This window comes from Trachypithecus francoisi, unplaced genomic scaffold (genome assembly GCF_009764315.1).
Source record: "Trachypithecus francoisi isolate TF-2019V2 unplaced genomic scaffold, Tfra_2.0 Lachesis_group1, whole genome shotgun sequence".
NCBI lineage: Eukaryota > Metazoa > Chordata > Mammalia > Primates > Cercopithecidae > Trachypithecus > Trachypithecus francoisi.
This window is the reverse complement of record NW_022681454.1, coordinates 81,475,798-81,502,922: the sequence shown is the minus strand read 5'-3', so window position 1 is coordinate 81,502,922 and position 27,125 is coordinate 81,475,798. Positions and strand designations below refer to the sequence as shown.

Sequence of the window (27,125 nt, the reverse complement as noted above, 5' to 3'; positions counted from 1 at the left end):
GGCTGACATTTTTCCTTTTTCTTTTCAAGATTTTCAGCTGAACTCTCATCTCTCAACACTGGCAAATATTCATAAGATCTACCACACCCTTAATAAGCTGGTAAGTCATTCTTTTAAAGACAAAATTACCAACTGTTTAAAGTAGTCATTTTGTGTAAGAGTATTTGATAAAAATTTAGATTCTAGATACTAGGGTATCAGTTTATCAAAATGCTAACAGTGTGTGATTTCTTGATAATAACAAACATATTTCTTTCAGAACCTAACAGAAGACATTGGCCAAGACGATCACCAAACAGGTATCTGTAAATGCTAACACTACTTAATTTTAAATAACTTCTTAATATAAAATTAGGAAAGAGAAATACTAGCTATGAATGCGCTATATTGTCATAATGTACTCCATTAACAAGTTGTTCCTTGGCTGAGGTTGTTTTTCAGGGAGTAATGAAGGCAGCCATGTTATAGCTTCTTCCCAGTAGGAAACTTCTTCTGGAAGCACTTTTTAATGCCTTTAAAGAGGCTCGGGATTTTCTTGAATAGTTGTTTCAAGATACCATTTTTTCTCTACTACAGTATTTTCATTTATACTAAAAAGGTGCTACGGTAATGCAGTTTGGAAGGTATTCCACAAATATTTGAGAAATTGAGCTGAAAAATGATTTAATGTGTATGTATGTATGTGTTTATAGTTACTGAGGATTTAGGAATCGGAAAATTGAAGGTTGATTAGTATAAGGTGTCCTCTAAGTCTGTGGTTCTCAGAGTTTAACTGGCATTATAATCACCTGCGGGGAGACCTTGTTTAAAGTACAGATGTTAGGTTCCACCCCAGAGTTTCTGGTTCTGTAGACTTGGGGTGGGGCCCCAGAGTTTGCTCCTATGTGGTGCTGATGGAGCTGGTGTGGAGACCACAATTTGAGAACCACTTCTCTCAACTGTTAGTAATCATAAAGTTCAGAAACTTGCATTTGATCTATAGTTACTAAACTCCCAGCAAAAATTATTAAAACACATTTTAAAGTGTTTGAAAATGGCCATAGTAATAGATAAATTGAAATTTGTCTTAGTCTGGGCTGCTGTAACAAAATACCTTAAACTGGGTAGTTTATAAACAATAGAACTTGATTGTTCATGGTTCTGGAGACTGGGAAGTTTAAAGTGAAGGCACCAGCAGATCCTGTGTCTGGTGAGGGTCTGTTCCTCACTGATGGTGCCTCTTGCTCATTGCAGCTTAACATGGCAGAAGCAGCAGGCACCTTCCTCACACCTCTTTTGTAAGGCCACTAATTCCATTTATGAGGGCTCTACCTTCCTGACCTAATTGCCTCCCAACTCTGCCTCTTAATACTAAGAGACTGGGGGTTAGATTTCAGCATGTGAATTTTGAATGGGCAAAAACATTGAGGCCATAGCAGTGCTTGTTGGGGAATTTTGAATAGCACAAAAGTAAATAGAGTGAAAAGTGACAGTTGTCTTTTATGTCTTCTAATCCTATCACTATCTGCCAGCACACGGTTTAACATTGGTTCTTTCAGACTTTTTTTTCAAAGCAAAAACTCTTTATTTTTTAAGAAAAAGGTATGATTTCTTATTTTGTATTCTTAGCATAAGTTTTAATTCTTTCCAGTGGAACCCAAACCTTCTGAACCTCTTTCAGTATCATCCAAAGCTTTGAACTTCTATTTCTGGGTAAATAATTTGTTCACAGATGAAGTGCAGTTCAATCACCTTTTTTGACTTCAGACTTTTCTTTACCAAAATTAAACAGTACAGCACCAACATTTCCTCTGTAATCTTCCTCTATGACACCACCTCCTACATCTATAAAGTGTTTTGCAGTGAAGCCAGTGTGGAGCTACTCTTCCACAACACCTGGAAGGAGGAGCTATCTAAATGTCTGTTCACAAGAACTTTCTCCATAGGTGGTATTATATCATCATAGGCACTGTACAGGTCATAGCCTGCAGCCTGTGCAGGCCTTCAGGTCAGGCTGTGGTATGCTTGGAGAGTTGGGCAAGGCAGAGCTGCATGCTGACCTCCTCCACAGGCCAGAGAGCTTGCTGGGGGAAATGGCAGGTATCTCTTTAGAGAAGGGCATGGCAGTACAAGAAGGTAAGCGAAGGGGAGAGCCGAGGGAATGAGAGGGTGCAGGATCCTTTCTCACATTTGTATGCATGCATATATGTTTATAGTAGTGGTTTTTTATTTAGCATCAGTGATATACTGTACATGTTATAGTATGTTTTCCTTTTTCATATAATGGTGCCCCCATTCTTCTCTAAATTGGTTCAAAATCAATTGAAAATTAGGTGTAAGATGGAGACTGAAGTAACAGTGTTTTTTGAAAACACAACTTAGATGTGCAGCAAGAATGCACAGGACTTTCAGCATTTCACCTGAATCACTGTCACAACTACATAAGCACAAGCCAGCACACCTGCTGACCCTTCACACCCTGCATTATGACTTTCAGCTTGCTCCACTCGCAGGCAGATCTGAAAGGGAGTTCGAGGGGTTAGGCTCTTTGCTCATTCAGTCTCTCAGCACTTAGATCAGGTACTATTCCTTCCAGGGGAAAGGAGTGAGACAGAGGGGCAGAGACTGCGCCAGGAGTGTTCTAGGAGTTCAGGGGTACTAAGGGTCCCTTCACCTGATCCTTCCGTCTTGGCAAATATAGATCAACTCAAGGACAGTCAAAATCAATTTATTTAATAATTTTAAAAGCAGTATGTCCGCGTGGTTTTGAAAGAAGTATTGAAAAAATATAAAACAAAAAGTGAAGATTTCTGTCCCAGTTTATCACCCCTAGCTTCCATCCCCCACTAGTAGTCCACGTTTGACTTTCCAGAGGTAACTTAAGTTTCTTCTGTTTGTTAACTAAATGATGATGATGATGATGTATTTTTTCCTTAAATACAAGTGTATATTTATATTTACCGCTTTTTCACTCAGTATGTCTTCGAGATTTTTTCATATTAACACATTTATAAAGTATCTGCTTTCTTTTTTAATGGCTGTGTAATTTTCCAATCAATGGATATTTTATAATATGTTCCTTCCTTCTGTTGATTTATGTACACGTATGTGTTTAACTTTTAGCCACCGCCAGTAATGCAGGAATATAACTTTTGGACCAGTTTTAATAGTTACTTTTGAACTTTTGAATTAGATAATTATTGTTACTATAGTAATTTTTCATGTAAATATTTAACCCAAAGTGTGGCAGTTGAAATTCAGTTAAATGAAAGTATACTTGGACTCATGCCTCCACTTTTGCTTTGGTTACAGTGGATATGTTCAATACTGGGAGTACTTTTCATTGGATTCTTGGGTGTTGCTTCGCCAGCCAGAAAATTCTGTGGCTGGTGGCACCCTCTGCCTGAGTATTGCCTATATCTACTGGGCTCCTTCCACCCACTTGGCCAGGCAGGCTGCACTCAGCTCGCACTACTGGCCTGGATCCCACACCTGCCAAGTGCGAGTTAGGCATGGAGTGGCGAGCAGTGTGAGCGAGCGAGCACCCGGTCCAATCACTGCACACAGCCAGGAATGCTGGCTGCTGCAGTGGGGCAAGTAGAGCCAGGTGCCAGCACGGGCGCCAGTACAGGCACCAGCTCTGTGCGAGGCTGCAGCTGGACCAGACGTACTGCATGCACCTGCACCTGGACGAGGGGAACAAGGTGGCGCCCAGAAGCTTGGAGACTCTAGGAACCACAGAACCCCAAAGAGGGTGTCACAGCCCTGGCTCAAGGAGCCCCTAGGTCTGAGCTCCCCAAAGGGCTGCAGCTCTTCTCTCTTCACCGCCCACAATGTGGCAAGTGGCAAGGGGTGTGTTTCAGCCCTGTTAGTGTTACAGTTCTTTTAGTCCTGCCATTTGGCGGAACCTGAGTTCTTGTCCCACATCCAGGAAGAATGAGGTATGCAGACAACTAGAGGGTTAGCAAGGTGTAGAGGAGCTTCATCGAGTGGCAGAACAGTTCTCAGCAGACCCAAAGTGGGTAGCTCCTTTCTGCAGGCAGGTCATCCCGACATCTATGCAGCCCTCAGCAGAGAGGAGACCTGGAGTGAGTAGCTCCTATCTGCAGGCAGGTTGTCCTGTCCTCTGCCTGAGTCTGGCCGAGTCTGAGATTTTTAATGGGCTTCAGAGGGGAAAAAGTGTGTGCTGATTGGTCCACGGGCGGCTATGAGCTGGCCTGGAAAAAGCACAAGAAGTTCTCACTCTAGTCCCTGGAACTGGCAGCCCAGCCTCCAGGCTTCAGGCCATTCCAGACTTGAAGGTGGGGATTTACCAGAGACCCACCCCTTTCTGCCCAGAAGCCTGTCTGCTTCCTGCTGCCATCAGCCTGCCATCCATGGTGCACCTGGCGCTCAGGCTGTTCGTGCCAAGCGGCACCTGCAGGTCTGCGCCAAGCTGCTCTCAGCACCACCCCCCCCAGCCTCCCCTTCATGCTTGTTGGTGCCCAAAGTTTGAAGGGGGCTGAGGCGGCCGGGGGCTGGTGTGTTAGTGCTGCCCCAAGCATGTGCACACCTGGTTAGGTCACAACAGTGCCTGGGCTCAGCCTCAACTTTATTCTGATATTAGACAAGGCACCTGGAGTGGGGAGATGCCAGGAAGTAGAAGCAGTCGCTTCTGAGGCTGTGGGGGCAGGGAGCTTTCCCAGTCCCTGAGAGTGCAGGGATGCCTGGGTCTGCAGCCATGGTTGGGCGGCTGCAGCTGTGCCTGGAAGGGCGAGACTCCTGCCCCCACAGCTCAGAACGGGGTGGGGCTCCTGCCTGTTCCCAGCTCCGTGGAGTGTGCAGCACCTGCTGCTCCTCCTCCACTGCAGCCCACCTCATGGCAGTGATTGCTCCAGACGGCTGCTGCTGCCATCAGTATGACGTGCTGGTTTATTGCCTGGTACCTTGTAAGTGCCCAGTCAATGTCAGTTAGTGTTAGTAATTTCTTGGAGTAGTCAACTTCATTAACATTTCCCATCTGGTTATAGCATCACTTGTGATTCCTGTACCCAACGGAGTATACTTTAAAAACTGAGCAACATAAAATCTATGATGTTTAGAAATCTGAGAAAATTGAGTCATTGTAGTATTTCTATGAGTCTCTCGACCTAACAGTAGTCTGGGCAATGCTACTGTGTGCAGAAGAGCCAAACCTACGTCACAGAGGTTGGGTATCTTCCTGCTCTGCCTCCTCTCACGCCTTACTTTTATGTGTCCCAGTCTTCATCCCACCAAAAGGAAAAAGAGAAAATGAATTAGTGGCTACTTTTGGAGAAGGAGCACAAAATAGTAGTGAATTTTAAAAAGCCAATCAGGCTAGGTGCGGTGGCTCACGCCTGTTATCCCAGCACCTTGGGAGGCTGAGGCTGGTGGATCACGAGGTCAGGAGTTCAAGACCAGCCTGGCCAACATGGTGAAATCCCATCTCTACTAAAAATACAGAAACTAGCTGGGCATGGTGGTGCGTGCCTGTAATCTCAGCTACTCGGGAGGCTGAGGCAGGAGAATTGCTTGAACCTGGATCCGGGGGGCCGAGGTTGCAGTGAGCTGAGCTCACGCCCCTGCACACCAGCCTAGGCTACAGAGAGAGACTCCATCTCAAATAAAAAATAAAAAATAATAAATAAATAAATGAGTAAGGATGATGATGGATGTCAGAAGTATTTAAAGAGAGGAAAAAATTCTTTTGTCTTTAGCAGTTCAATGATCTGTTCAAGAAAATGAAATAAAAATATTAGCTACTGGTAAGATCTTAAGAGGCAATCTATTTATCAACTTAAATAACTATCTTTGTTGTGACATTGTTCAATGAAAAGTGAGGTGAAATAGCTATATAAAAAGTACTGAAGTGGCAGAATGAACTCTGTAAAATGTTAGTAAATGAAACAAGGCTATGATACAATCAGCTCACTAAAATGAAACATGAGACAGTGAGATTTTTGTATTGGCACATCTATTTGTATTAAGTTTGGAGAAGTAAAATATTCTCTAGTTTTGTAGACCTCTTGTATTCTTTTTTACTTGAGGACCACGGAGCAGAAAGATTTAAAAAAAAAAGGAAGTGAAGCACATATTTAGGCACTATTCGTTAAGAAAAATGTGCTATGTAATTAAATTATTATGAAAATAGCAAGCTGGATAGATGATAAAGGGCCTTTAGTCTGAACCAGATGAACTCAAGTTGCCCTTTAAAATGGACTTTCTGTCATAAATACTAGGATAGACCTGTTGAAAAAATGTTGGCAGTATTTCTGATTAATGTGGGAAGAAAAGCTATATTCATTGACTGATTTATTTGAAATCAGATGGGGTCCGTTAAAAAATATTTAATTTGTTCTCTTGAAACACTGAACCCAAAAGAAATGAACCTGAACTTAAACAGTAATCTTTGGGCAAAAATTGCACACAATTTTGATTGCTTTCGTAAGTGTCATGTAACACCAAAACATTAAGAAAGAGCTTCTAATGATAGGAGGATTGATTTCAGATTCACTAAAACATCAGCCTTAATGTCTTGCTTCTACCTCTAATGCCAGATGTTTGTACCTAAGTAGGTACTTTAAAATGCTTAAAATAGCTCATTTTCCGAAGCAGATAAATATTCCATAACATTCTTGTTTATGTTATTTGTATATTTTTTGTAGCTTAAAGATAAACTTGTAAAGTCAAGTAATGCAAAGATACAAGTTCTGAGTCAGTGAAGTCTAAATTTAATGATACAAATAAATACAAATTTGTAGAAATTATTTCTATTTAAGTATTTTTAATCATAAAAACATCACAGAGTTATTTTAAGAAGCAAACATTCATTGAATATGTCTTTTAAAACCTATCTGCTAAGAAACTTAAAGTTCGTGACACAGGGAGAATAAATATGAAATGATGGTGTTTTATTTACTCATAGGTGTTTTAAGTCTCTGGAAATGTACTTTTTTTTTTCCTTTAGCAGAATCTGATTTATACATGTTTTAGGAGCATTTATTCAACAAATATTTATTGAGAGTCTACCATATGACTCAGTAATGGATGTATCTTATTATTACTGTAATAAGATACTGTATTAGCTGCTGAGTGTGCACAAGTGAACCAAGCAGGACCCCGCAAAGCAGTATGTGCCATTGTACGTACACTCGAGAAATCCTAGTTGTTGCTCTTGCTTAGTTGGGATCCCTGCAACTATTAGGGGAACAGATTTGGGGCAAACAGACTTGAATTGGGTGTTTTCTGTGTATTTTGTTGATTTCGTTCACTTTGGCAAATTACTATTTTAAGTAAAGTTGTTTTCCCAAGCATTAAAAAGTTGCTTTTTTTGTAGCCTGAATGGGTTCCAGGGAAACTACCTTGACGAGCTGTGCTGTGTGGTCCTCAGTCAATTCCCTTCCCTTTCCTGGGTCTGAGTTTGCCTCATCTTCCTTGTCAGCCAGCTGTGTGAGAGTCAGCGAGTCAGTGCCTGAACTTAGATGACTGTTGGGGCAGGTGGATAGACACGGTTTCTTTGTGAAAAAATGACCCCTTAACTGTCACTTGCTTATGCTAATGATTAGAGTGAAGAGATTTACAAAAAAAAAAAAAAAAGTCATGCCTCTTAGGAGATAAAAAATTTAATAAATGACAGATCACTTGCTCATCTGGGATGATTTGGAGCTCAAAGATGAGTAAGTTTTCCACAGACACAAGAAAAAAGTATTTGTGAAACTTTTAATAGAAAGCATTTATCAATAAGAAAGAAACATAAGAGAAAGCTGAAAATGTTAGTTAACTTATGATGTTTGTGTATTTACCAAAAACATGCTAATCTTGACAAGTAGGATTCAGTGGAAACCAAATGTTGTACCAGTGTGTGTCTAGGAAGAAGCAGGTGGTAGAGGAGCTAATGAATGAACTTTTATTGGTGAATATTGGTGTAGACATTATTTTAAACAGTGTTCCTCTTCTTATGCATTGAGGAGACAAATGCATTTTCTTCTGTGTTCTGCACATGTGAAAGGGAAGGGATTACTGATAGACCAGAAGCTGGGAACCAAACCATGACTGCTACTGGAAGAAAATGTCTTTTCTTCCCACATATACCACTAAGGAGGGAGACGCCAGCCTTGAGGATCAGGACAGACTCTTCATTTCTGGGCAGTATAACACGCTTTACAGCTGAGCAGGGCATGTTTTTCATTCTGCAAGCTCTGCCCTAGGGCATTAATAGATATGAATAAATCTTTGTTTTTGTATGTTGGCAATCTGCAGAAGCTTGGGTCACTGCAATTCTTTGGACCTTTTAGTATGCTTTAGTGGTGTTTGTGAACGGGGCAACATTTTACAGGGAAGATGAATGGGGTGTGTGGGGTGGTGGGCAGCACTCTCCCTGACTCTTTCTTTTCCAGTTCTCATCGCAGGTGTGGGAAGAGAGATATGGGAGTGCCTAGTGTCTCTGAAGAGCCCTCTACTCCTATCCTTGGAAGGAAAGAGCCTGGTTGGGTCCCCAGGAATGTTGACTGAGGGTCATCTCTTTAGACCTGAACTGGTTTTTTGCTGAAGGAGCAGGCAGGATCCTTGAGCCTGGGCACTGTCCAAGACTGGGGTCTGGGAAGGACCCTCATCTGAGCTAGAATCACAGTTTATAATGGAAAAGGTGCTTTGGACTGTTACGTTGCTGAAGCATGTCACCCCAGGAACTTAGCACAGTGATAGAAACCCAGATATGAACTGGGATTTGGGTTTCAGCTCTGATCATTGCTCTTAGCAGGGTTGTGACTGTTGGCTGTTGACAGCTCTCTCTGCCTTCAGACCAGGTATCTGGAAAGAGCTGTTCACATTCACTGTGTCCACTTCCTCACCTCACTTCTCTCCGCAGTCCGTTACAATCTGGCCTGCACTCCCACCAATCCATGGACACTGTACTTGATTGCTAAATCTCATGTGTGCCTTCACTCCTTAGCTGAGTTGACCTCTGTGCTGCAATTGGACACTCCCTTCTCAAAGCATGCTCTCCTCCTTTGGCTTCCAGGACATGACACTCTCCTGGATTTCCTCCCTGCCTAGGTTTTACCTTCTTTTCCCAGGGCTCTGTCCTTAGTTCTCTGCTTCTCGATTTCCACTTTTATGGCCTCATAGAGGTGACAGCAAATGGCTGAGAGCTTGGGCTTTGCTGCTGGGCTGCTTGGATTCATACCTTGGCTTTACGTGCTGCTTTCCAGCTGTCACTTAGTCTGTCTCTGCTTTGATTTCCCTGTTTGTTAAAATATGTTACATGCTGGTGAATCGTGTCCTGAGAGTTCAGTGAATGCTGAAGGCCGCCATGAGATCAGTGCGCATGCCTCCTTCCACGGTGCTGCTCGGAACCAATTTCTTTATTTCAGCAACACCTGAACATAGCACTTGGTGCCTAAACACTTACTGAATGGATATTTTTTTCCTTCATAAAAATCCTGAGACGTAGCTATATAACAATTCTCATTATTCAAATAGTGAATGAGAGACCCCAGGTAGGTTAGTGACTGACAGAACCCCGTAGGTAAAGAACTGGAACTCACTCATTGACTGCAGATCATTCAGTCCCCAGCACCCTTCACGCTCTCTTGTCCTCATCACTCCCTGAGAGCCGTGGGCCTTCAGCCAAGGGCTTGTGCAAGGAAGAAAGGCATGGGATTCAGAATTCACCACTTCTCACTCCTAAGACCTCAGGAGGTCACTCGAATGTCTAAGCCTTAGTTTTCCCTGTCTGTTAAGTAGAAATAATTATCTTTGCCCTGCCTATCATTCATGATTATTGTAGGAACCAAATGACATAATATATTTGAGGGTACTTGTACCAAGATGAGGTATTTTAATCATCTTAGGTATTTCAATCAGTCTTGTAATTTATAATTTAAGACGGCCTGAAGCAAGAGCTTTGCCATTTACCTAACCCCCCTCCGCCTCCGTAAGTGTTCAGAGGCTATTATTATCTGTTATTACATTTTAATATCAGACAGTTACCAAATGCAAGTTATGTTTCCTTACTGAAAACCCTGACTGAACATGGCAAAATCTTCAAGTGGCAGAAATAAACAAAATTGTTGTGGACATTTTGCTGAAGGTCATGTCAGACTTCTGCCTAAAAAATTCCAAATCATGTGTTTTTTAAAATCAGGTATCTCTTGAAGGTTAAGAGTACTGGGACTGTTGTGCCTACATGTATTTTAGAGTCAGGGTTACTTGTTGAGCTGACCTTGTTTCATGAAGTGTGTACATGAGATACCTCTGTAGTTCGTTTTGAGAGAACATTGACATAGGAGAAACAGAAAGGTTAAATGACTTAAATTAGTATTTTTGGAGAGTAAATTGAAATTATAATAACTTCTATTTCTGGTGTGATTTGGGTTGGTGGACGTATTAACTTATTTGTGTCATCACTAGGTTTATTTCTTGACCATAACGTTTTTTTCAAAAAGGAACTGAAAGCCCATCTTTTCTTTAACATCTAAATTCTTTACAATACAAGCTGTGGAAGTGTTTAATTTAGCAATACTGTTCTTTGGAAGTGCAAAGTTAGGATGTGGCATACCTTAATTTTGTGCTCTTTGAATTTGTTTTGTAGGAAGTCTGCGGTCTTGCAGTTCTTCAGACTGCTTTAATAAAGTGATGCCACCAAGGAAAAAGAGAAGACCTGCCTCTGGAGATGATTTATCTGCCAAGAAAAGTAGACATGATAGGTATGATGTAGAGACAGTAGATCAGAATCAGTGATACATATGTCGAAGATGCACATTTTTACCTAATTTAGTGTGGGTCTTCTAAGTGTGCAAATGTCAAGTGGAATATTGTTTTGGCTTTGCCAGTCGATTTTTCAAAATGTAATTATTTGATCACGTTTATTTTGTGTTTTAGTTTAAAAACAAAAAAACAAATTTGGTAATTTGAATTCTTAGAAGTTAAAATTTTATCTTAATCCATTGATCGCCCAAAACTGGTGCAGAGTTGATTTCTTTCCTTTTAAAGCCTTACTGTCTGTGCCTGCTGAGGACCACAGAATTGGTCTCTTGTTCTTTAAACGGGTCTCACTCATTCACTTCAACCACAGAGCTGGAGAGATCTGCCTGTACTTAATGGTCTGTGCCTGTCCAGAATATCAGCTAAGCTGAGGTTTATTCTCACATGGATGAGAATTTGATAGAACTGTGAAAAACAAGACTCTTTAAATTGCTTCTCTTTCAGATAAGTGAACTTGCTAATTTTGGTAACTCCAAGGGCGTGTTAGATTCTTTTATTTCAAACATCTTTATTGTTTCACCCTAAATCTAGTAAGTAGTTTTTTCTTCCTTGTTTTAGAAACAATGAACAAACATTATTATCTAGTCTTTTCTACCTTTCTCCATCTTTCACCATTCTGGCTTTGTGGGTCACATCACTAATGGGCCTGAATTTCCACATCTGTTAATCCAGGGAATTTAAGTGGGATTTTTCTGTTTCTTTTGTGCTGTGATTCTTTGTATGCTACAACTCAGAGGAATAAGAAAGACTCTGAAAATGTAAAAATAATGTCACTGTTTATATCTCAAATGAATAGAAAATATTATCTAAAAGAAGCTAGTAGTGATTTAGAAAATAATCACCAGCAATCTTTAGGCCAGTGATTTTTCAACCTTACGAAGGCAGGCTACTTTGATACTCTTTTGGTGGTATGGATGTTACTATCAGAATTGTTAAATTCTGACAATCACACAACATTTTGTGACTTTATAGTATTTAGTATTTTCTCACAATAGTCTAATAAAATATAGTATGATAAAGCCAGATTTGAAACTGACAGTATAGTTGCAGTTTCTGAATTTCATTCTTGCCCTTTCTTTTATAAACAACTTTATTTACATACCATAAAGTTCATCCATTTTAAGTGCACAGTTTAGTGATTTTTATTAAGTTAACTGAGTTGTGCACACCATCACTACAAACCAGTTGTAGAACATTTCCATTATCCCAGTAAGATCCCTAATCCCCATTCAGTCACTCCCAGCCCCAGACAACCACTAATTTACTTTGTCTCGACAGATTTCCTTTTTATGGATATGGTCTTTGCGTCTCGCTTCTTTCACTAAGCAGGATGTTTTTGAGATTCTTGCTTGAAATAGCATATATCAGTATTTCATTCCTTTTATTTGCTGAATGGTATTCCATTGTATGCTCTTGGTTCTTTTTTATGTATTTTTCAATAATTAATATAGCGTCTCCAAGTTATTGACCAGTTACAGGCTTCAAGCTGAAATAGGAATGTCTGGGCCCAGAATTAGAACATATCTATTTGAACACTTGGCCGGTATCCACTTTTGTTTCCAGGTGGTATGGCTACCTTTTATAGAAACCAGAACTGCTGGTTTGCAGTTTCAGTAACTTAACACCTTATTATAACCATGTTGTTTTTTTGGTGTTAAAACCCAGAAACTAATCAGAGGTATATACTGATAATCAGGTGAGTGTCTAGATCATGAATCAGTGTTCAATAAAAGAGAATTATACAGTTGACTGTTGCACAATACAAGTTTAAACTGCACGGGTCTACTTATGTGGATTTTTTTCAGCCGAGCAGAGATAGAAAACATACCACTGAGGGATGTGAAACCCTACCTGTGTGGAGCACTGACTTTTGGTATACACAGGTCTTGCAGGGCTGACTGGGGGACTTGAGTATGTGCAGATTTGGGTATAGGTGGGGGTCCTGGAACCAGTCCCCTGCATATACTGGGGAATTAACGAATATTACTTTCATATTCTTACATACTGTGTAAATAAAAACTGTATTTATAAATGCTTATATGCACAACTAGGTAATTTATAAATAAGGGATACAAAAATGTATATACTTACAATTTTTATATCCAGATCATCATTTTAAAGCTATTGCCTCCTCTTCCCTCTCCATGTAGGGAATATCACCTTCCTCAGCCCCTGGTTATTATGAGTATGTCATTTTTGTGGAAGGTCACACTTGCAACAGGAGGCTGCTGTGCTTCCTGATTCAGTTCTCCAGTTTATGCTGGGCTGTCCACAAGGCTAGAATTTGAAGAAAAAGGCAGAAGCTGGATTCTCTATACTTCTGTCTCCTGAGGTTTCTAAGATTATACTGATCAAGAAACCACCCAAGGGACGTTGTCTTTGTCAGCCTTACATCAAAGTTTATTTTTTTCCTGGAAGCTTGGACATGATTTGATGTTTCTTTTTATTTGCTTAGCGTTCTCTTGAGTTGTCTAATATTGAGAGATTCTTCCTTAGACTGTGTTCTGTGCCCAGCCTAACTTGTAAGACACAGAAGTCAGACATGAGTTGTAGGCTTATTAATTGCAGAAAACACCTTAGACATTTCTTGCCATATCCCACCATTATTTTGTAGTTAGTTCTGGCTGGTGAGGTAGAAGGGAGTATATCAAATACCTGTTCTGTTCAGTTCTTACTGATTATTTCTTAATCAGAGAAAAACTTGTATTAAGTGCTTACCACTTCTATATTAGGAGTGACTGTGTTTAAACACCGTAGTTAAAAGCTGAAGCCTGCAAATGCAGGAAATAAAATGTTTAAAGTATACTTAAAATACTGACTAAATAGATGTCTGGTTTGGGTAAAAGAATATAAATTATCTGCTACTTAAAAGAACTCAGTATCTTTAAATAACTTAAAACTGCTTTTTCAATTTCTAGCATGTATAGAAAATATGATTCAACTAGAATAAAGACTGAAGAAGAAGCCTTTTCAAGTAAAAGGTGCTTAGAATGGTTCTATGAATATGCAGGTAGGTAATCATTTGTATCATCTAAGACTGATCCTTATGACAATAAGGAGTACCTTAGAGGTGATTAAAGAATTTAAAAATGTATACATTTCAAATTTGTGTGTGTGTGTGTGTGTGTCCCTATTAGAGGGAGAGAGGGACATAGCTTTAACAAATCACCAAATGGCCTATTTTTATAGCTAGCAGCTAAGCCAAATAATTCAGAACACTAGAAAGGAACTGAAAACGTAAAATGACTTGGGAGAAATACTTTGGATTGCTAGGAAAACTATTTAGAATGCTGATAATGGGTGATTATTGGACAAAGCACCTGTGTTAAAATAAGCGTTGCTGCTTTGAACCCCTAGAGCAGTGAAATTTCTTTATATTAAGTGTTTCTATTTGGAAAGATCATTTGGCAGAAAACATTTGTTTTGTCACTTAAAATGTCTTAAATTTAGTCTTTCTGTTTACAACTTACTATAATTGGTTGGATAATATAATGTTGCAACCTGGGGCTTATTATTGTGACTTTGTAAGGTGTAAAAAAGAAAAAGAAAAAATTTTCAAACAAGCTCAAGCTGAAGACTCTTTCACCTTTCTTCTTTTTCACCTTATTTCAGGTTCTTTTATAACTTACCAACTGGCTATTCCAGCAACCTTCAAACCAATTTTCCTGTCATCAATCTCTTCTCCAGACAGCCTGCCATGTGCCACTGTTGTCTTATTTTTTTAAAACTAAGCTGAGCAGATCATACATGCATTCCTTAACAAACCCAACCGCTCCCCTCCAACCCCAAACCTATCTCCTGGCCAAAAAAATCCCTGCTATCTGCAGGATAAAAGAAGTGAACTCCCTGTGCTTTTGCCTGAAGTGATTTTCTCCACTTTTCTATCTGGCATGCTCTATACATCTTTTAAACCCTTAATTAACTTAGTAGCCTTTTCTGTACTTCCACAGGATAATGTTTATAACTTTTTTTGGTTCCCTTTTATTAGTATCAAAATGAGGAATTCCCCCTGTAGCCTGATCTGGCTATTTTTCTCCTCTTCCCACCCAACCCTTTTTGTGATAAGAGTCTTGCCCCTGTTGTCCACAGAGATTGTTCTAGGTGACTGGCACATAACCCAGACCAGGACAGTCAGACAAATCTTCCCAGGGATTTTCAGACTGAAGCTGGGAGGAGCATGTCTTTCTCTTCTGGTGGAGGACTCGAGAGGCTACAGTTCCGATTCCTGTAGTTCTTCTTCTTTGGACCTTTGTGAGCTACCCCAACATCTTTCTAATGAATTCTCCGTCATTCCTTTAACAACTTTGATCTGGATTTTGTTCGCGAGGCATGAACACTAGTACAAACACATAGATGCTTTTAGCATTTGTCTGTTTTCAGGTTTACAGACAAATTAAACATGAATTTGTTTGATTAATTGAACCCAAATCTCTTGGAAACCTTTAGAATTTCTAGTAAAAGTGATTGACGGCTGGGTGCGGTGGCTCATGTCTGAAATCCCAGCACTTTGGGAGGCGAAGGCAGAAGGATTGCCTGAGTTCAGGAGTTCGAGACCAGCCTGGGCAACATGGTGAAACCCTGTCTCTACTAAAATACAAAAAAACTTGTTGGGCGTGGTGACATGCACCTGTAATCCCTGCTACTCAGGAGGCTGAGGCAGGAGAATCACGTGAACCTGGGAGGCAGAGGTTGCAGTGAGCCGAGATTGTACCACTGCACTCCAGCCTGGGCGACAGAGCAAGACTTTGTCTCCAAAAAACAAAAGTAATTGACACTTTGCCAGGTATTCTGTATATTTACAGGTTCTGAATGAATGAAGAGCATTCTCATATTCTTATCACATTGATTATGAAGCTCTCTTGCTTTCCTATATTGATTCACATTTATTGTTATGAAAATGTTTTATAAGAAGGAAATTTTAAACAAAAAGTACAGTTAATCCCATCACCATAGCATAGTTATTCTGATCTTTTGGTGTACCTTCCTTTATAAGCAAACAGATTTTTTCATAATAGAAGCTAAGAAAGTAGCAAGGGATGACTTTTCTTCTTGTTTGTCTTTGACGGCAGAAAGGTGACATTTTGGACATAAAGATTAAGCTACATTATTTAGGTTCCTTGAAATCCCTGCTAAGTCGTTCGTTTTAACTCATCCCTTCAAGAAATTTGTGTGGAGGTGACTATTACTATTTTTAGCCACCCCTTTCTTTTTCCCCCTTTTGCTATAGCTTGTCCGTGGGGAAAATAACTGGCATTTGGAATAACTGAAAGGCCCATTGGCATGTGTTTTCATTTTGTGTATTCTCAACCACATGAACTGAAACTGTAGGTCAGTATTAGTCAAGAAAAATGAATTGGGAGAAGAACCAGTGTGACTAACAAGTTGTGCTGTTGGATGAGTCTGTGGGAGCAGGCTGTGAGACCACTGGTCCCCTAGATAACAGCACAAAGAGGGCTTATAAGTGAACTTGAGCCATGTTCGTTTTCCGTAGAAGAGAGCAGGCTGGTTTGGGCTGAGGATAAATGCTGACTCCTTGCCTTTTAATTTGGAGGACAGTGGAGTGGAGGGGCAGCAGGGGCCTGGTGTGTGATTATTTCACATGGATGGACCTTCAGCTCTTTCCAGCATTCTCAGTTCCACTTTGTAGCTTGCCCTCTGCTTTACGTGGCTCCTGAGGCCTGAGCCCAGCTCCTCCAAGCTTATATCTGGCCAGTTAACCCCAGTCGTCCACTGCATATTCTAGAATGCAGCTTCTCACTTTCTAAAAGCTCCACCAGCTCAATTTCTGATCTCCAGAAATGTAATAAATAAACCGTTCTTCGCTGGGGGTTTCCCTCCTGTTCTCTGATTGTAGATTTACTCCCTTTTACACTTTGGTACTTTAGCTCTCTGTGACTTTAGAAAGGATCGGCTGGGAGGTTCAGGGGAAGTGTTTATTTAGACCTTGATCTGAACCATTTTGTTTCATTAGAGCGAAGGCAACCAGGCCAGGCATGGGGTCTCACGCCTGTAATCCTAACACTGAGAGGTCAAGGCGGGTGGATCATGAGGTCAGGAGATCGAGACTATCCTGGCTAACATGACGAAATCCCGTCTCTGCTAAAATTACAAAAAATTAGCCGGGCATGGTGGCATGCGCCTGAGGTGCCAGCTATTCGGGAAGCTGAGGCAGGAAAATCACTTGAACCCAGGAGGCAGAGGTTGCAGTGAGCCAAAATTGCGTCACTGCACTCCAGCCTGGGCAACCGAGTGAGACTCTGTCTCAAAAAAAAAAAGAATGAAGACAACCAGTTTACATAATTTATCTAATAACTTCCACTTTTTGAAATGTATCTAAGAATAATGAATTAAACCAATTACACAGGTGCCAACATTGGTTTTACAGTTACACCAAAGCTCACATACATAGGTCATAGTAGTTTTACAAGTTCTGACTGTAGGCCCTTAGTCTATTTTGGATTAAGTTCTATAGCAGAATTGTTTGGTTTACCAGAAATAAAGTCAGTCATGGACAGTTGCAACAAATAATAAACTAGTCTGATAGCGAAGGAAGAGATGTTAAAAACTACTAAAGAGACCATGTGGGCCCCATTTGCCTCCGTGATGTGGCATGCTGTAATTATGGGGCCATCATGAAAAGGTCAAATACCTTTAGTTAGGGGCCCCTGCTTAAGATGGCAGGGAAAGTGGAAGGACCACTTCTTTCTGGATTATTGTCATATCAGCCTTAGCAGATGTACCTCCAGTATCTTGTCACCTAGGGCATTTTATAGCTTATTATTTTAGATATAAGTTAAAAAAAAAAAAAAAACTCAAACTTCACTTCTAACCTACTTTGTGTTAGCCAGTGGCATATTTGTTAGCTTGCTTGACAGAGGCAATTACCTTAATTCTACAGGTAAATTTAGTGTAAAATACAACTAGAATCCCAACAAATCATGTGATTACAACTAGATTTAAACGTGTGCATGGGAAAGATGAGAAGAAAGGTGTTAGGGCTGGGCGCAGTTGGTCACACCTGTAATTCCAACACTTTGGAAGGCTGAGGTAGGAGGATTGTTTGAGCTAAGGAGTTTGTGACCAGCCTGGGCAATATAGTGAGACCCCATCTCTTAAAAAAAAGTGTTAGATGACAGGGTTATTGGTAGCATTTAAATAATGTTGATTGGCAAACTGTATTTTAACCTATTGTGGATATTACTTTTGACAGTCATGCCATTGCAAATTATACTCTAAAATCTTGCTCTTCTAAAACACAGACATGTGTATATATAAGTAGTACAACAACACTGTATAAAATTGGGAAAAAAGAAAAAGCATGAATAACTTACATAACCACTGCAAAGTATACCTCAGCAGACTTTTGTTGAGGTCTTGGGGTGCAGTCAGCAGAAGCACTGTGCTCAGAGTTCATTTTTCCATGTGGCAAACAGGCAAATAAGTAGAGAAACAGGCCGGGTGCGGTGGCTCAAGCTTGTAATCCCAGCACTTTGGGAGGCCGAGACGGGCGGATCACGAGGTCAGGAGATCAAGACCATCCTGGCTAACACGGTGAAACCCCGTCTCTACTAAAAAAATACAAAAAACTAGCCGGTCGAGGTGGCGGGTGCCTGTAGTCCCAGCTACTCGGGAGGCTGAGGCAGGAGAATGGCGTGAACCCCAGAGGCGGAGCTTGTAGTGAGCTGAGATCCGGCCACTGCACTCCAGCCTGGGCCACAGAGCGAGACTCCATCTCAAAAAAAATAAATAAATAAGTAGAGAAACATTATCTTTATAGTGAACATAGACAGAAAGAGACAGCGGTAGCAAAGTTGGAGGAAGCACGTGGGGGAGGGGAAGCCGGGTAACACCCAAGCCCTGTGCAGAGGCATGGCAAATGCAGGCGGCTTGCTAGGCTCAAGAATAAGTTACACAGGCCGGGCACGGTGGCTCACACCTGTAATCCCAGCACTTTGGGAAGCCAAGGTGGGCGGATCACGAGGTCAGGAGATCGAGACCATTCTGCCTAACACGGTGAAACCTCGTCTCTACTATTAAAAAATACAAAAAATTAGCCGGACATGGTGGTGAGCGCCTGTTGTCCCAGCTACTCGGGAGGCTGAGGCAGGAGAATGGCATGAACCCAGGAGGCAGAGCTTGCAGAGAGCCGAGATTGCACCACTACACTCCAGCCTTGGCGACCGAGCCAGACTCCGTCTCAAAAATAAATAAATAAATAAGTTGTACAGAAAGAGCTTTTTTAAATCAGGAAGAATAGAAACCAAAGAGAATTTTAAAAGAATTACAAAGTAACTTGCCACCAGCTCTATGCAACTACTTCTCAATAAGCCATATCAGTAGATACCAAAAAGTATCTGTTGCTAGAAACAACACAAAATAGGAATAGATGAATATTTCCTTATCAGAATAATTATTCTTTAATCTCACAGCCTAAATACTTTACAGTAGTAGAATGATGAAAAGAACTTTAATTCATATAAATAAACACACATATATACACTTACAATGGGATAACATAAAATGTATTAATATTAGCTAAGAAGAATGAAGTAGATGTATGGGTCCTGTCACAGGAAGATTACCAGACACAGTCAGTGAAAAAGGAAAGGTGTAGAATTACAGGTACCTCACAAACCTATGTATAAATTTGAAAACTGCATTTTAGTATATATTTGCCCATATATAGCAAAAAGGTCCAGGAGGATACATGTCTATCTGGTAAAGAAAGGGAGAAGGCAACTTTCTTATTTAACTGTGTATTGTACTCTGTGTCTTCTCTATTTGAATATTTTATCATGTGAATGAATTGATGTGTCGTGTGTCTAATACATACATGAATGTGTACATGTGGATATATGCACTCTCAAACCAAAGAAAGCAGGCAATATATTGTATGATAAAATGCTAAATGTCCTATATGAGACAAGAATGAGATAAGAATGTCCACTCTCACTACTCTTATTTGCCATTGTTTTGGAAGCTACTAGCCACTGCTGTTAGACAAGAGAAAGGAGTGTAAATATTTGAAAGGAGGAGACAGAAATGATCGTTGCAGATGAAATGATTAAATTACTTTACACTTGGAAGGCCAAAGAGAATTGCTTGGGCAAACTTAGAAACACTAAATAAATATGTATACATTCCATGCCTATACAATTCTATGAGATGGCTTATTTTGGGAAGTGTTGTTAAAGAAGCTCTTTAATAAATAGTTGTCTCTGCAGAGTAGAGAGGAGTTAGAGGGGGAAAACTTCACTTTTGGAACATCTTTATTTTTTATTTTCAAATGAAACTTTTTATCATGTTTATGTATTAATGTACAAAACTAAAATATTACTTGGTTTTCTTCTGATAAGAAAACTAGGAATATAAAAATATATATATATATAAATTTATATTTTTATATTTATGTTTATACATTTATATAAAAAGGGGGATAAAAGGGGACAAAATCCCAGAAAAAAGTAACAGATTTAAATATATGAAGCAAAACATTGTGTAACAAAGTAGAACATTTGTGATTAAAAGGAAAATAATGGCAACGAGAGAAAAGTATTTGCTTTGGCCAGATTATGAGGAAGGGCCTGAGTTTGAACTTTAGGGAGAGCCAAGGATTCGAAGCAGAAAAATGACATAAGACTTTCCAGCAGGAGCTTCTTGTGACTTTAATGTTCCTCCTTTGTTAAGAACAGCCACCGTATACTTTGTGTTAGTAAAAGTCTTGTTACTTTGTATTGAAGTTACTCCTGTGCTTTGTCTCCCTTTCATGGAGGGCAGGGACCATTTGCACCCTAGGCAACTACTGCAGTGCATAGCTCCAGGATGTGTCTAGTAAATGTTATGGTAATGAAATGGATACATTCTAAGATGATGGATTCTGCTGGACTTGGTGACTTGCTAGATCTAGAGGATATGGGAGGATTGTAGAGCAATTCCTATATTCTGGTATTCAGTCATTCATTTATTCATTCAGTTTTCATTGGACCAACTACTCTATACCAGATGGTATGCTGAACTTGCAAGAATAAAAGAACTGCTCTTGAGCTTAGAAGGAAAGACAGATGAGCTGGGACTTTGAATGCAGTGTGCTAAATGTGTGAGAACCATTCCTAGCATTGCGAGGGGTCACAGGACTGCCTGACCCAGCCTCTGCAGGTGGGGAGATTGAGAGGACTGCCCCTTTGCTCTCAGTCTTATAAGGTTGAATAAGTTAGCCAGGGGAGTTGGGGAAAGGGAGAGGAGGGGACAGGAAGGGGACTAGAGGAAAATAGGCAGAGACACAAAGAGTAATACCATGCTGGGTGTGTGTTCGGTGGTGGTGCAGAGTGAAGCCACATTTAAGTAGGTGTTTCTGGACCTTAATTTTTACTCATCCAGCAATATTTATTGATTCATTTATTTCTGATAAACTTGTTTTACAGTTAGAAAGATAAAAGACTGAAGAGGGAAGAAAGGCACTAGATCATAGAGAACCTTATGTGATAAGCCAAACACTTTGGATTTTATCTTTAGGCTCTAGGGAGCCACTGAAGTATTTTAAGCCAGCATGGGATTGCATTTGAAGTGGATCCCTTTGGTGGCTGTTTGCAGGATGGGTCAGCGGGGAAAGACTCTGGAATTAGGAAATCATGAGGAGACTGCTGTAGTTGTCAATAATGAAGCTTTGAAAGAGCACGATGCAGGAGAGGCACAATTAAGAAATAATTAGAAGGTAAAATTGGTAGTACACTTGGTAATTGATTGGGTGTGGGAGAAAGGAGGAATACAGGATGACTCCCAGGTTTCTATTTCTGGGTGTGCCACCAGCTGGGACAGCATACCAGAGCATAAACAGGCCTGATATGGAGAGACATTGGGCTCCGTTTTAGTGAGGCAGTGTTTGAAAATGTGAAATTCAGGAGGAGTAGGTTTGAAGCAGAAGAAGAGTGTAGTTACGGCAGTTAAACAGGAGGTAGAGCAGCTAGTGAATAGAGTGGCAAGTAGTTCAAAAGTAAGGGGAAAGTGTGGTCTAGAAAGACATTTGGGTAGGACCTGAGACCTTGAGTATGGTTGAAATTTCCTGAGAATAATGTATATAGCAAGCACTAGAAGAGGTTTAAGGATGAATCTTTGCACATCAAATTTAACCATCTGGGAGAAGCAGAAGAACCCATAAAGAAGCCAAAAGAGGAGAGGAAGCAGGAGAACCAGATGAGAGAGGGTGCTTCCAGAAGCCATGGGAAGAGACAGTTTTGTGAGGAAAGAACTGCTTCAGATTTTCAGATATCACAAAATGGTCAGTTAAAACAAAGACCGAATTTGTCTGTTAGATTCGACATTTAGGGGGTTATCAGAGACCTTGACAAAAAGAATTTCAGTGGAGAGCTAGGAGAAGGTAAGAAACCAAATTCCAATGGTTGCAAAGTGAAAGGGAGATAAATTAGAGATGGAATGTGTGGACGGTTCCTTCAGGAAGAATCAGAGCTAATGCTAGAACGGAAAAAGGGGACCTTACTGACTTTATCAAGAACAGAGTGATAACTTGATTTTTTTCTATGTAAAAGAAACATTTATGTTTTTTTTTATTTAATTTTATAGAGACTATTATGTGGTTCTTTGCTGTGTCTCCAAAAATTATTTTATGTATTGAAATTTTTACCCAAGTAAGAGTTGAAGATTAAGCTGTTTTAAAGAGGAGGAATTGAATTCAGCCTTAACTTTAGACAAATGGTATATACCATATTCCAACGATTGAAGGATATTGTGATAAGTTGATTTAAATGATTGTACAAAGTAGAGTCCTTCAGAGATACTGAAATTCCACAATACTTTTCAACTTATACTTGATTTTTTTTTTTCCAAAAGGAGTTAATGACCTTTAAGTCTTACTTGTTGACAATATATTACTACTACAGTGGTTAGAGTAGTGTGCATGGTCAGATTTAATTTACATAAGATTGTATTTCACAGGAACTGATGATGTTGTAGGCCCTGAAGGCATGGAGAAATTTTGTGAAGACATTGGTGTTGAACCAGAAAACGTGAGTCTAACTTACTGAATTGGGTGAATCCGTTGGTTATTTTTCTTACTTAAATCTTTGTTCTTTAGCAAATAAATAAATAAATAATTAAAAACTAATCGTATGTTAGTTTTAATGAAGCAATCTAAGAAATAAGTTCCAATTCTAGTTTGTCCTATAAGCAGATTTTCCATTCTTGTAAGTGATATGGTATAACTATAGTTATTTTTTCTCTCATTTGATTTCTTGTATGTAAAAGGTACAGTAAGCCAGATGCTTACAAAATGGTGTGGCCACATTTGCCTACAATAATGGATCAAGTGGAGGCCACATTGTACACTGTGTACCTTCCTGCCCCTCAGTAGTTGTTTCAGCTTAATGTAGAGTCAATGTAGGACTTATAATTATTCATCATGATTTTGAGTAGATTGTAATTATCAAGACTTTTTCACAGATCTTTTACTTCCAATTGAATTTAGTTCAGAAAGTGATTGCTTTTTTTTTTTTTTTTTTTGAGACAAAGTCTCACACCATCACCAGGCTGGAATACAATGATATGATCTCGGCTCACTGCAGCCTCCGCCTCCCGGGTTCAAGCAATTCCTTTGCCTCAGCCTCCCGAGCCGCCACACTTGGCTAATTTTTTTAATATTTTAATAGAGATGGGATTTCACCATATTGGCCAGATGGTCTCTATCTCCTGACCTTGTGATCCACCTGGCTCAGCCTCCCAAAGTGCTGGGATTACAGGTGTGAGCCACAGCACCCAGCCATGATTGCTTTTTATAATGTAAAAAACCCTAGATATTTATTTTTAATTAGAGTGATTTTTATAGGCTTAATTATTTTTGCCTAATTCTTATCATGTTATTGTTGAATATTTTTTCTGTTCCCACATCACCTCTTTTATACTAAAATGAAAATCTATGCTTATACACATGCGCTGCCTCATTAATTGTGCAGTTTAATATTACATTAGCTCCAGTGTAACAAATATGTCCAAGACCCTAAGTGAATTTATGATCTGGAAGAGATCTCAAGAGATCATTCCCTTCATTCAGGCTGTTTCGAAGATATCTGGTGCCCAGGCGTGTATATCATGCTTTTAAAGAAACTAGCAAAATTCACATTTTTTTGTTTAAACTTTTTATTTTACCCTTACCATTTTTGTGCTTCTGTCATCTACCTTGGCCCCCAGCAATGCTTTAAATTTTCTAAAGAGTCTTTGGAATGTCTTTCACTTATTACATAAATTTTTATCTGTTTTTTTTTTTTTTTTTTGTAATGTATTCCAGTTCAGGTATTTCAATAAATTACCCAACTTGGCATGAAGGTTTTGGGACACCTGGATCAATAGTATTTTACCATAGACTGGGCCCCATAGGCACAAGAAAAGACCATTACATTGAGTTTAAGAAGGAAGTTTTCTATGAGAGCTGGGCCAAGCTTGGCAGAGTGTTTTCTAAACAGTGTAGTCAGAGGGCTGAGAGTGAGTTGGGCTTGAGAGGGGCTCTGGAGGTTCCACATAGGGTACCATAATAAGTATATGACAGAGGAGTGGCAGCAGGGCCTGGGCTTGAAATTAGAGGCTGAGAAGATTGGGAGACAAAGGGCTTGCTGGTATGTGAGGGATTAGCTGAGCATTTAGTCTCAGAGGCAGAAAAGCCTGTCAGAATGGGAGAGCACTGATGCTGATTCTAACTGAAAAAGAAAGGGAGGCCCAGCTCTTCAAGTTTCTTCACCCCCAAATACCAGTACTCAATAAAAGATAGCTATTGTCATTCTGTTTTGGTAGTTATGAGTCCTTTAGAACTCTGTTTCTGGCCTGGCATGGTGGCACTCATGCCTGTAATCCCAGCACTTTGGGAGGGCGAGGCAGGTGGATCACCTGAGGTCAGGAGTTCGAGACCAGCCTGGCCAATAAGGCGAAACCCCATCTCTACTAAAAATACAAAAATTAGCTGGGTGTGGCTACTTGGGAGGCTGAGGCAGGAGAATCACTTGAACCCAGGAGGTGGAGGTTGCAGTGAGCAGAGCCAAGATCATGCCACTGCACTCCAGCCTGGGTGACAGAGCAGGACTCCGTCTCCAAACAAACAAAAAGAACTCCATTTCTGTAGGAATAGAAATAGCCTTAAAATTTAGAATCATATTAAAGACTAAAAGGCCATATTATCCAAGTATGTAGGCCGGGCGTGGTGGCTCATGCCTGTAATCCCAGTACTTTCAGAGGCCGAGGTGGGTGGGTGGATCACGTGAGATCAGGAGTTCAGACCAGCCTGGAGAACATGGTGAAACCCCATCTTTAATAAAATACCAAAATTAGCCAGGTGTGGTGACGTATGCCAGTAATCCCAGCTACTCAGGAGGCTGAGGCACGAGAATCGCTTGAGCCCAGGAGGCGGATGTTGCAGTGAGCTGAGATCGTACCACTGTACTCCGTCCTGGCAACAGAGTAAGACTCTGTCTCAAAAAAGAAAAGAAAAAGAATATTATCCAAATATTTACACTGTATGGACTTCAATTCCAAGCTGTCACCAATAGAAGTTATTTTATATCACTAGGAAAGAAGAAGTGTTGCTAAATAAATTCTGACATGCTATATCAATTGTGGATGCATTCCCATTTCAGAGACATTAACGTTTGTAAACCAAGTGGTGAAATACGGTGTTTTCAAGCCTTGTCTGCGTTGATAGGCAAGCATGTTTAAAGTATTTAAAACCCTCACCTTACCTGATATTTGTAGCTTATGAAATTAAGCAGGCTTGTAAAATTCAAGTCTACGTTCGTTTACCAAGATAACAGCAAAATTCTTTGAGTACTTAGCTTTCTTGTTAGTTAACTTATGAAAGTCTCTTTTTTAGGAACTTTCCCATTATGAGTATCTGTTTTAGCTGTTTAGCCATGTTTCATTCATACTTGTGTGTGTGGGTTCTTGCACCTCACCATTTTTTTTTAACTTAACAAGTGTTTATGTAGAATTTTTAAATCTTTTTGGTAGAGAGTAGAATAGAGATGGTTTGAGAATACCTAGTTTACATTAGAAAATGTGAGCTGGTTAGTTGTCCTAGGTAAATTGATATGCAAGAGTCAGAATTCCTAGACACCTGAGGGATGAGGAGAAAATCCACTAATGTGTGAATAATTTGAAGAACTGTAACCCCATCGTTTTGGGAAATTCTTAGTAGCCCCTCCGTCTCTTAAGTCACCACTTTCTAACTTATTTAACAGTCATATTTTAGCCTTGTAAGCAATCATTACTAATCAGTCCTAGTGATTTACCTAGTAATCTAAATGTTTTAATCTAAAAAAACCTAATGACTTTCAAAAATTCATATGTACTAATTTATTTGATTAAAGATCCTAAAAATTTCGTAGGTTCTCACTGATACTAATTTCCAGTGAGGAAAACCATAAAGCATCAAGAGAAAGCTTCTCCTTACTACTCTATATGTAAATTAGACAAAGCTAGAGATTTTTTAGCCTACAACCTAGCTTATTGGCAGACAATTTAAGAAGAAGAGCTTCTGAATCTCCTAACTACTCTTGTTCTAGAGTTTTTAATGGACATGTTGGCTCTCGGAGGCTCAGAAATCATTAAAAATGATTTCTTGCCTCATGTTTTATGTTTTTATATCATCCTAGTTCCTTTTACCACAGCCATCATCTGACCCAGTTGGGCACAGGGATGGTGTTTTAATGGTTTTGAATGATTCTTTCAGTAGCTGAAATGAAGCCTTAGGTTTATGTAAAGAGATCGAATTAACTGCCAGTGTGGGGTATCCTAGTCCTTGGAGAAACATATATATCTACCCATTGCCTTTTTCTGTTTCAATACAGAGAGAGAGCCTGTTAACAGTGTATACCTGATCCCCATTTTAGGACTTGGATGTTCCTTATATATGAATGACCGTCCAGAGATAACCAGTTCTACAGAGTGGCTGGCAGAATGGTCCTAAGAAGGCCCTGTCCCTCCTCTTTACCTTTTTAGGACTGACATTCTTTTTTAGTTACTTCTCACCTCTTCTAGGATCTTTGAGGTAGATGAGAAGGAAGGCTTCCTCCTCTTGTCCCAATCACACATGGCCTCAGCCCTGTCCCTATGTAGCATTCCAGATAGCTTAAAACTGGGTGCACCTTTGAAATGTCATTTTGTTTTTACACCTTCAGGTATTTATTAAAACTCACCATCAGTTCTCTGTGCTATCTTTTCTCTAAAATAGCTAAGTGAAACAGTAGCAAGCAGTGGCATAAACTGCTTTTATTGTCACCGTTGTCACCGTTTCTGAAACCTGCGTGGTTTCAGAAGAGTCACAAAAGCACAGGTGGCACCTGGGGGCCTGACCCTCCTTTACAAGTGATGGGACCATGCCACAGACCCTG

General features: G+C 40.0%; 1 protein-coding gene and 1 pseudogene across 11 annotated transcripts in view; one reads left to right on the top strand and one right to left on the bottom strand.

Annotated features, from left to right (window-relative positions):
* The window catches only part of DCUN1D4 (defective in cullin neddylation 1 domain containing 4), an 82,970-nt gene that overhangs the window by 30,120 nt on the left and 25,725 nt on the right, over positions 1-27,125 (top strand). For all 11 annotated transcript variants that reach the window (XR_004438022.1, XR_004438023.1, XR_004438025.1 and 8 more), the window contains exons 2-6: positions 30-100; positions 260-299; positions 10,571-10,685; positions 13,662-13,753; positions 22,693-22,763. Coding sequence is in view for 5 of the 11 variants with exons in the window: in XM_033214706.1 (XP_033070597.1) it covers positions 30-100; positions 260-299; positions 10,571-10,685; positions 13,662-13,753; positions 22,693-22,763 (389 nt within the window). In the remaining 6 variants the exon portion in view is untranslated. The remainder of the gene's footprint in view (positions 1-29; positions 101-259; positions 300-10,570; positions 10,686-13,661; positions 13,754-22,692; positions 22,764-27,125) is intronic.
* LOC117085631 lies at positions 1,441-2,101 on the bottom strand (annotated as a pseudogene).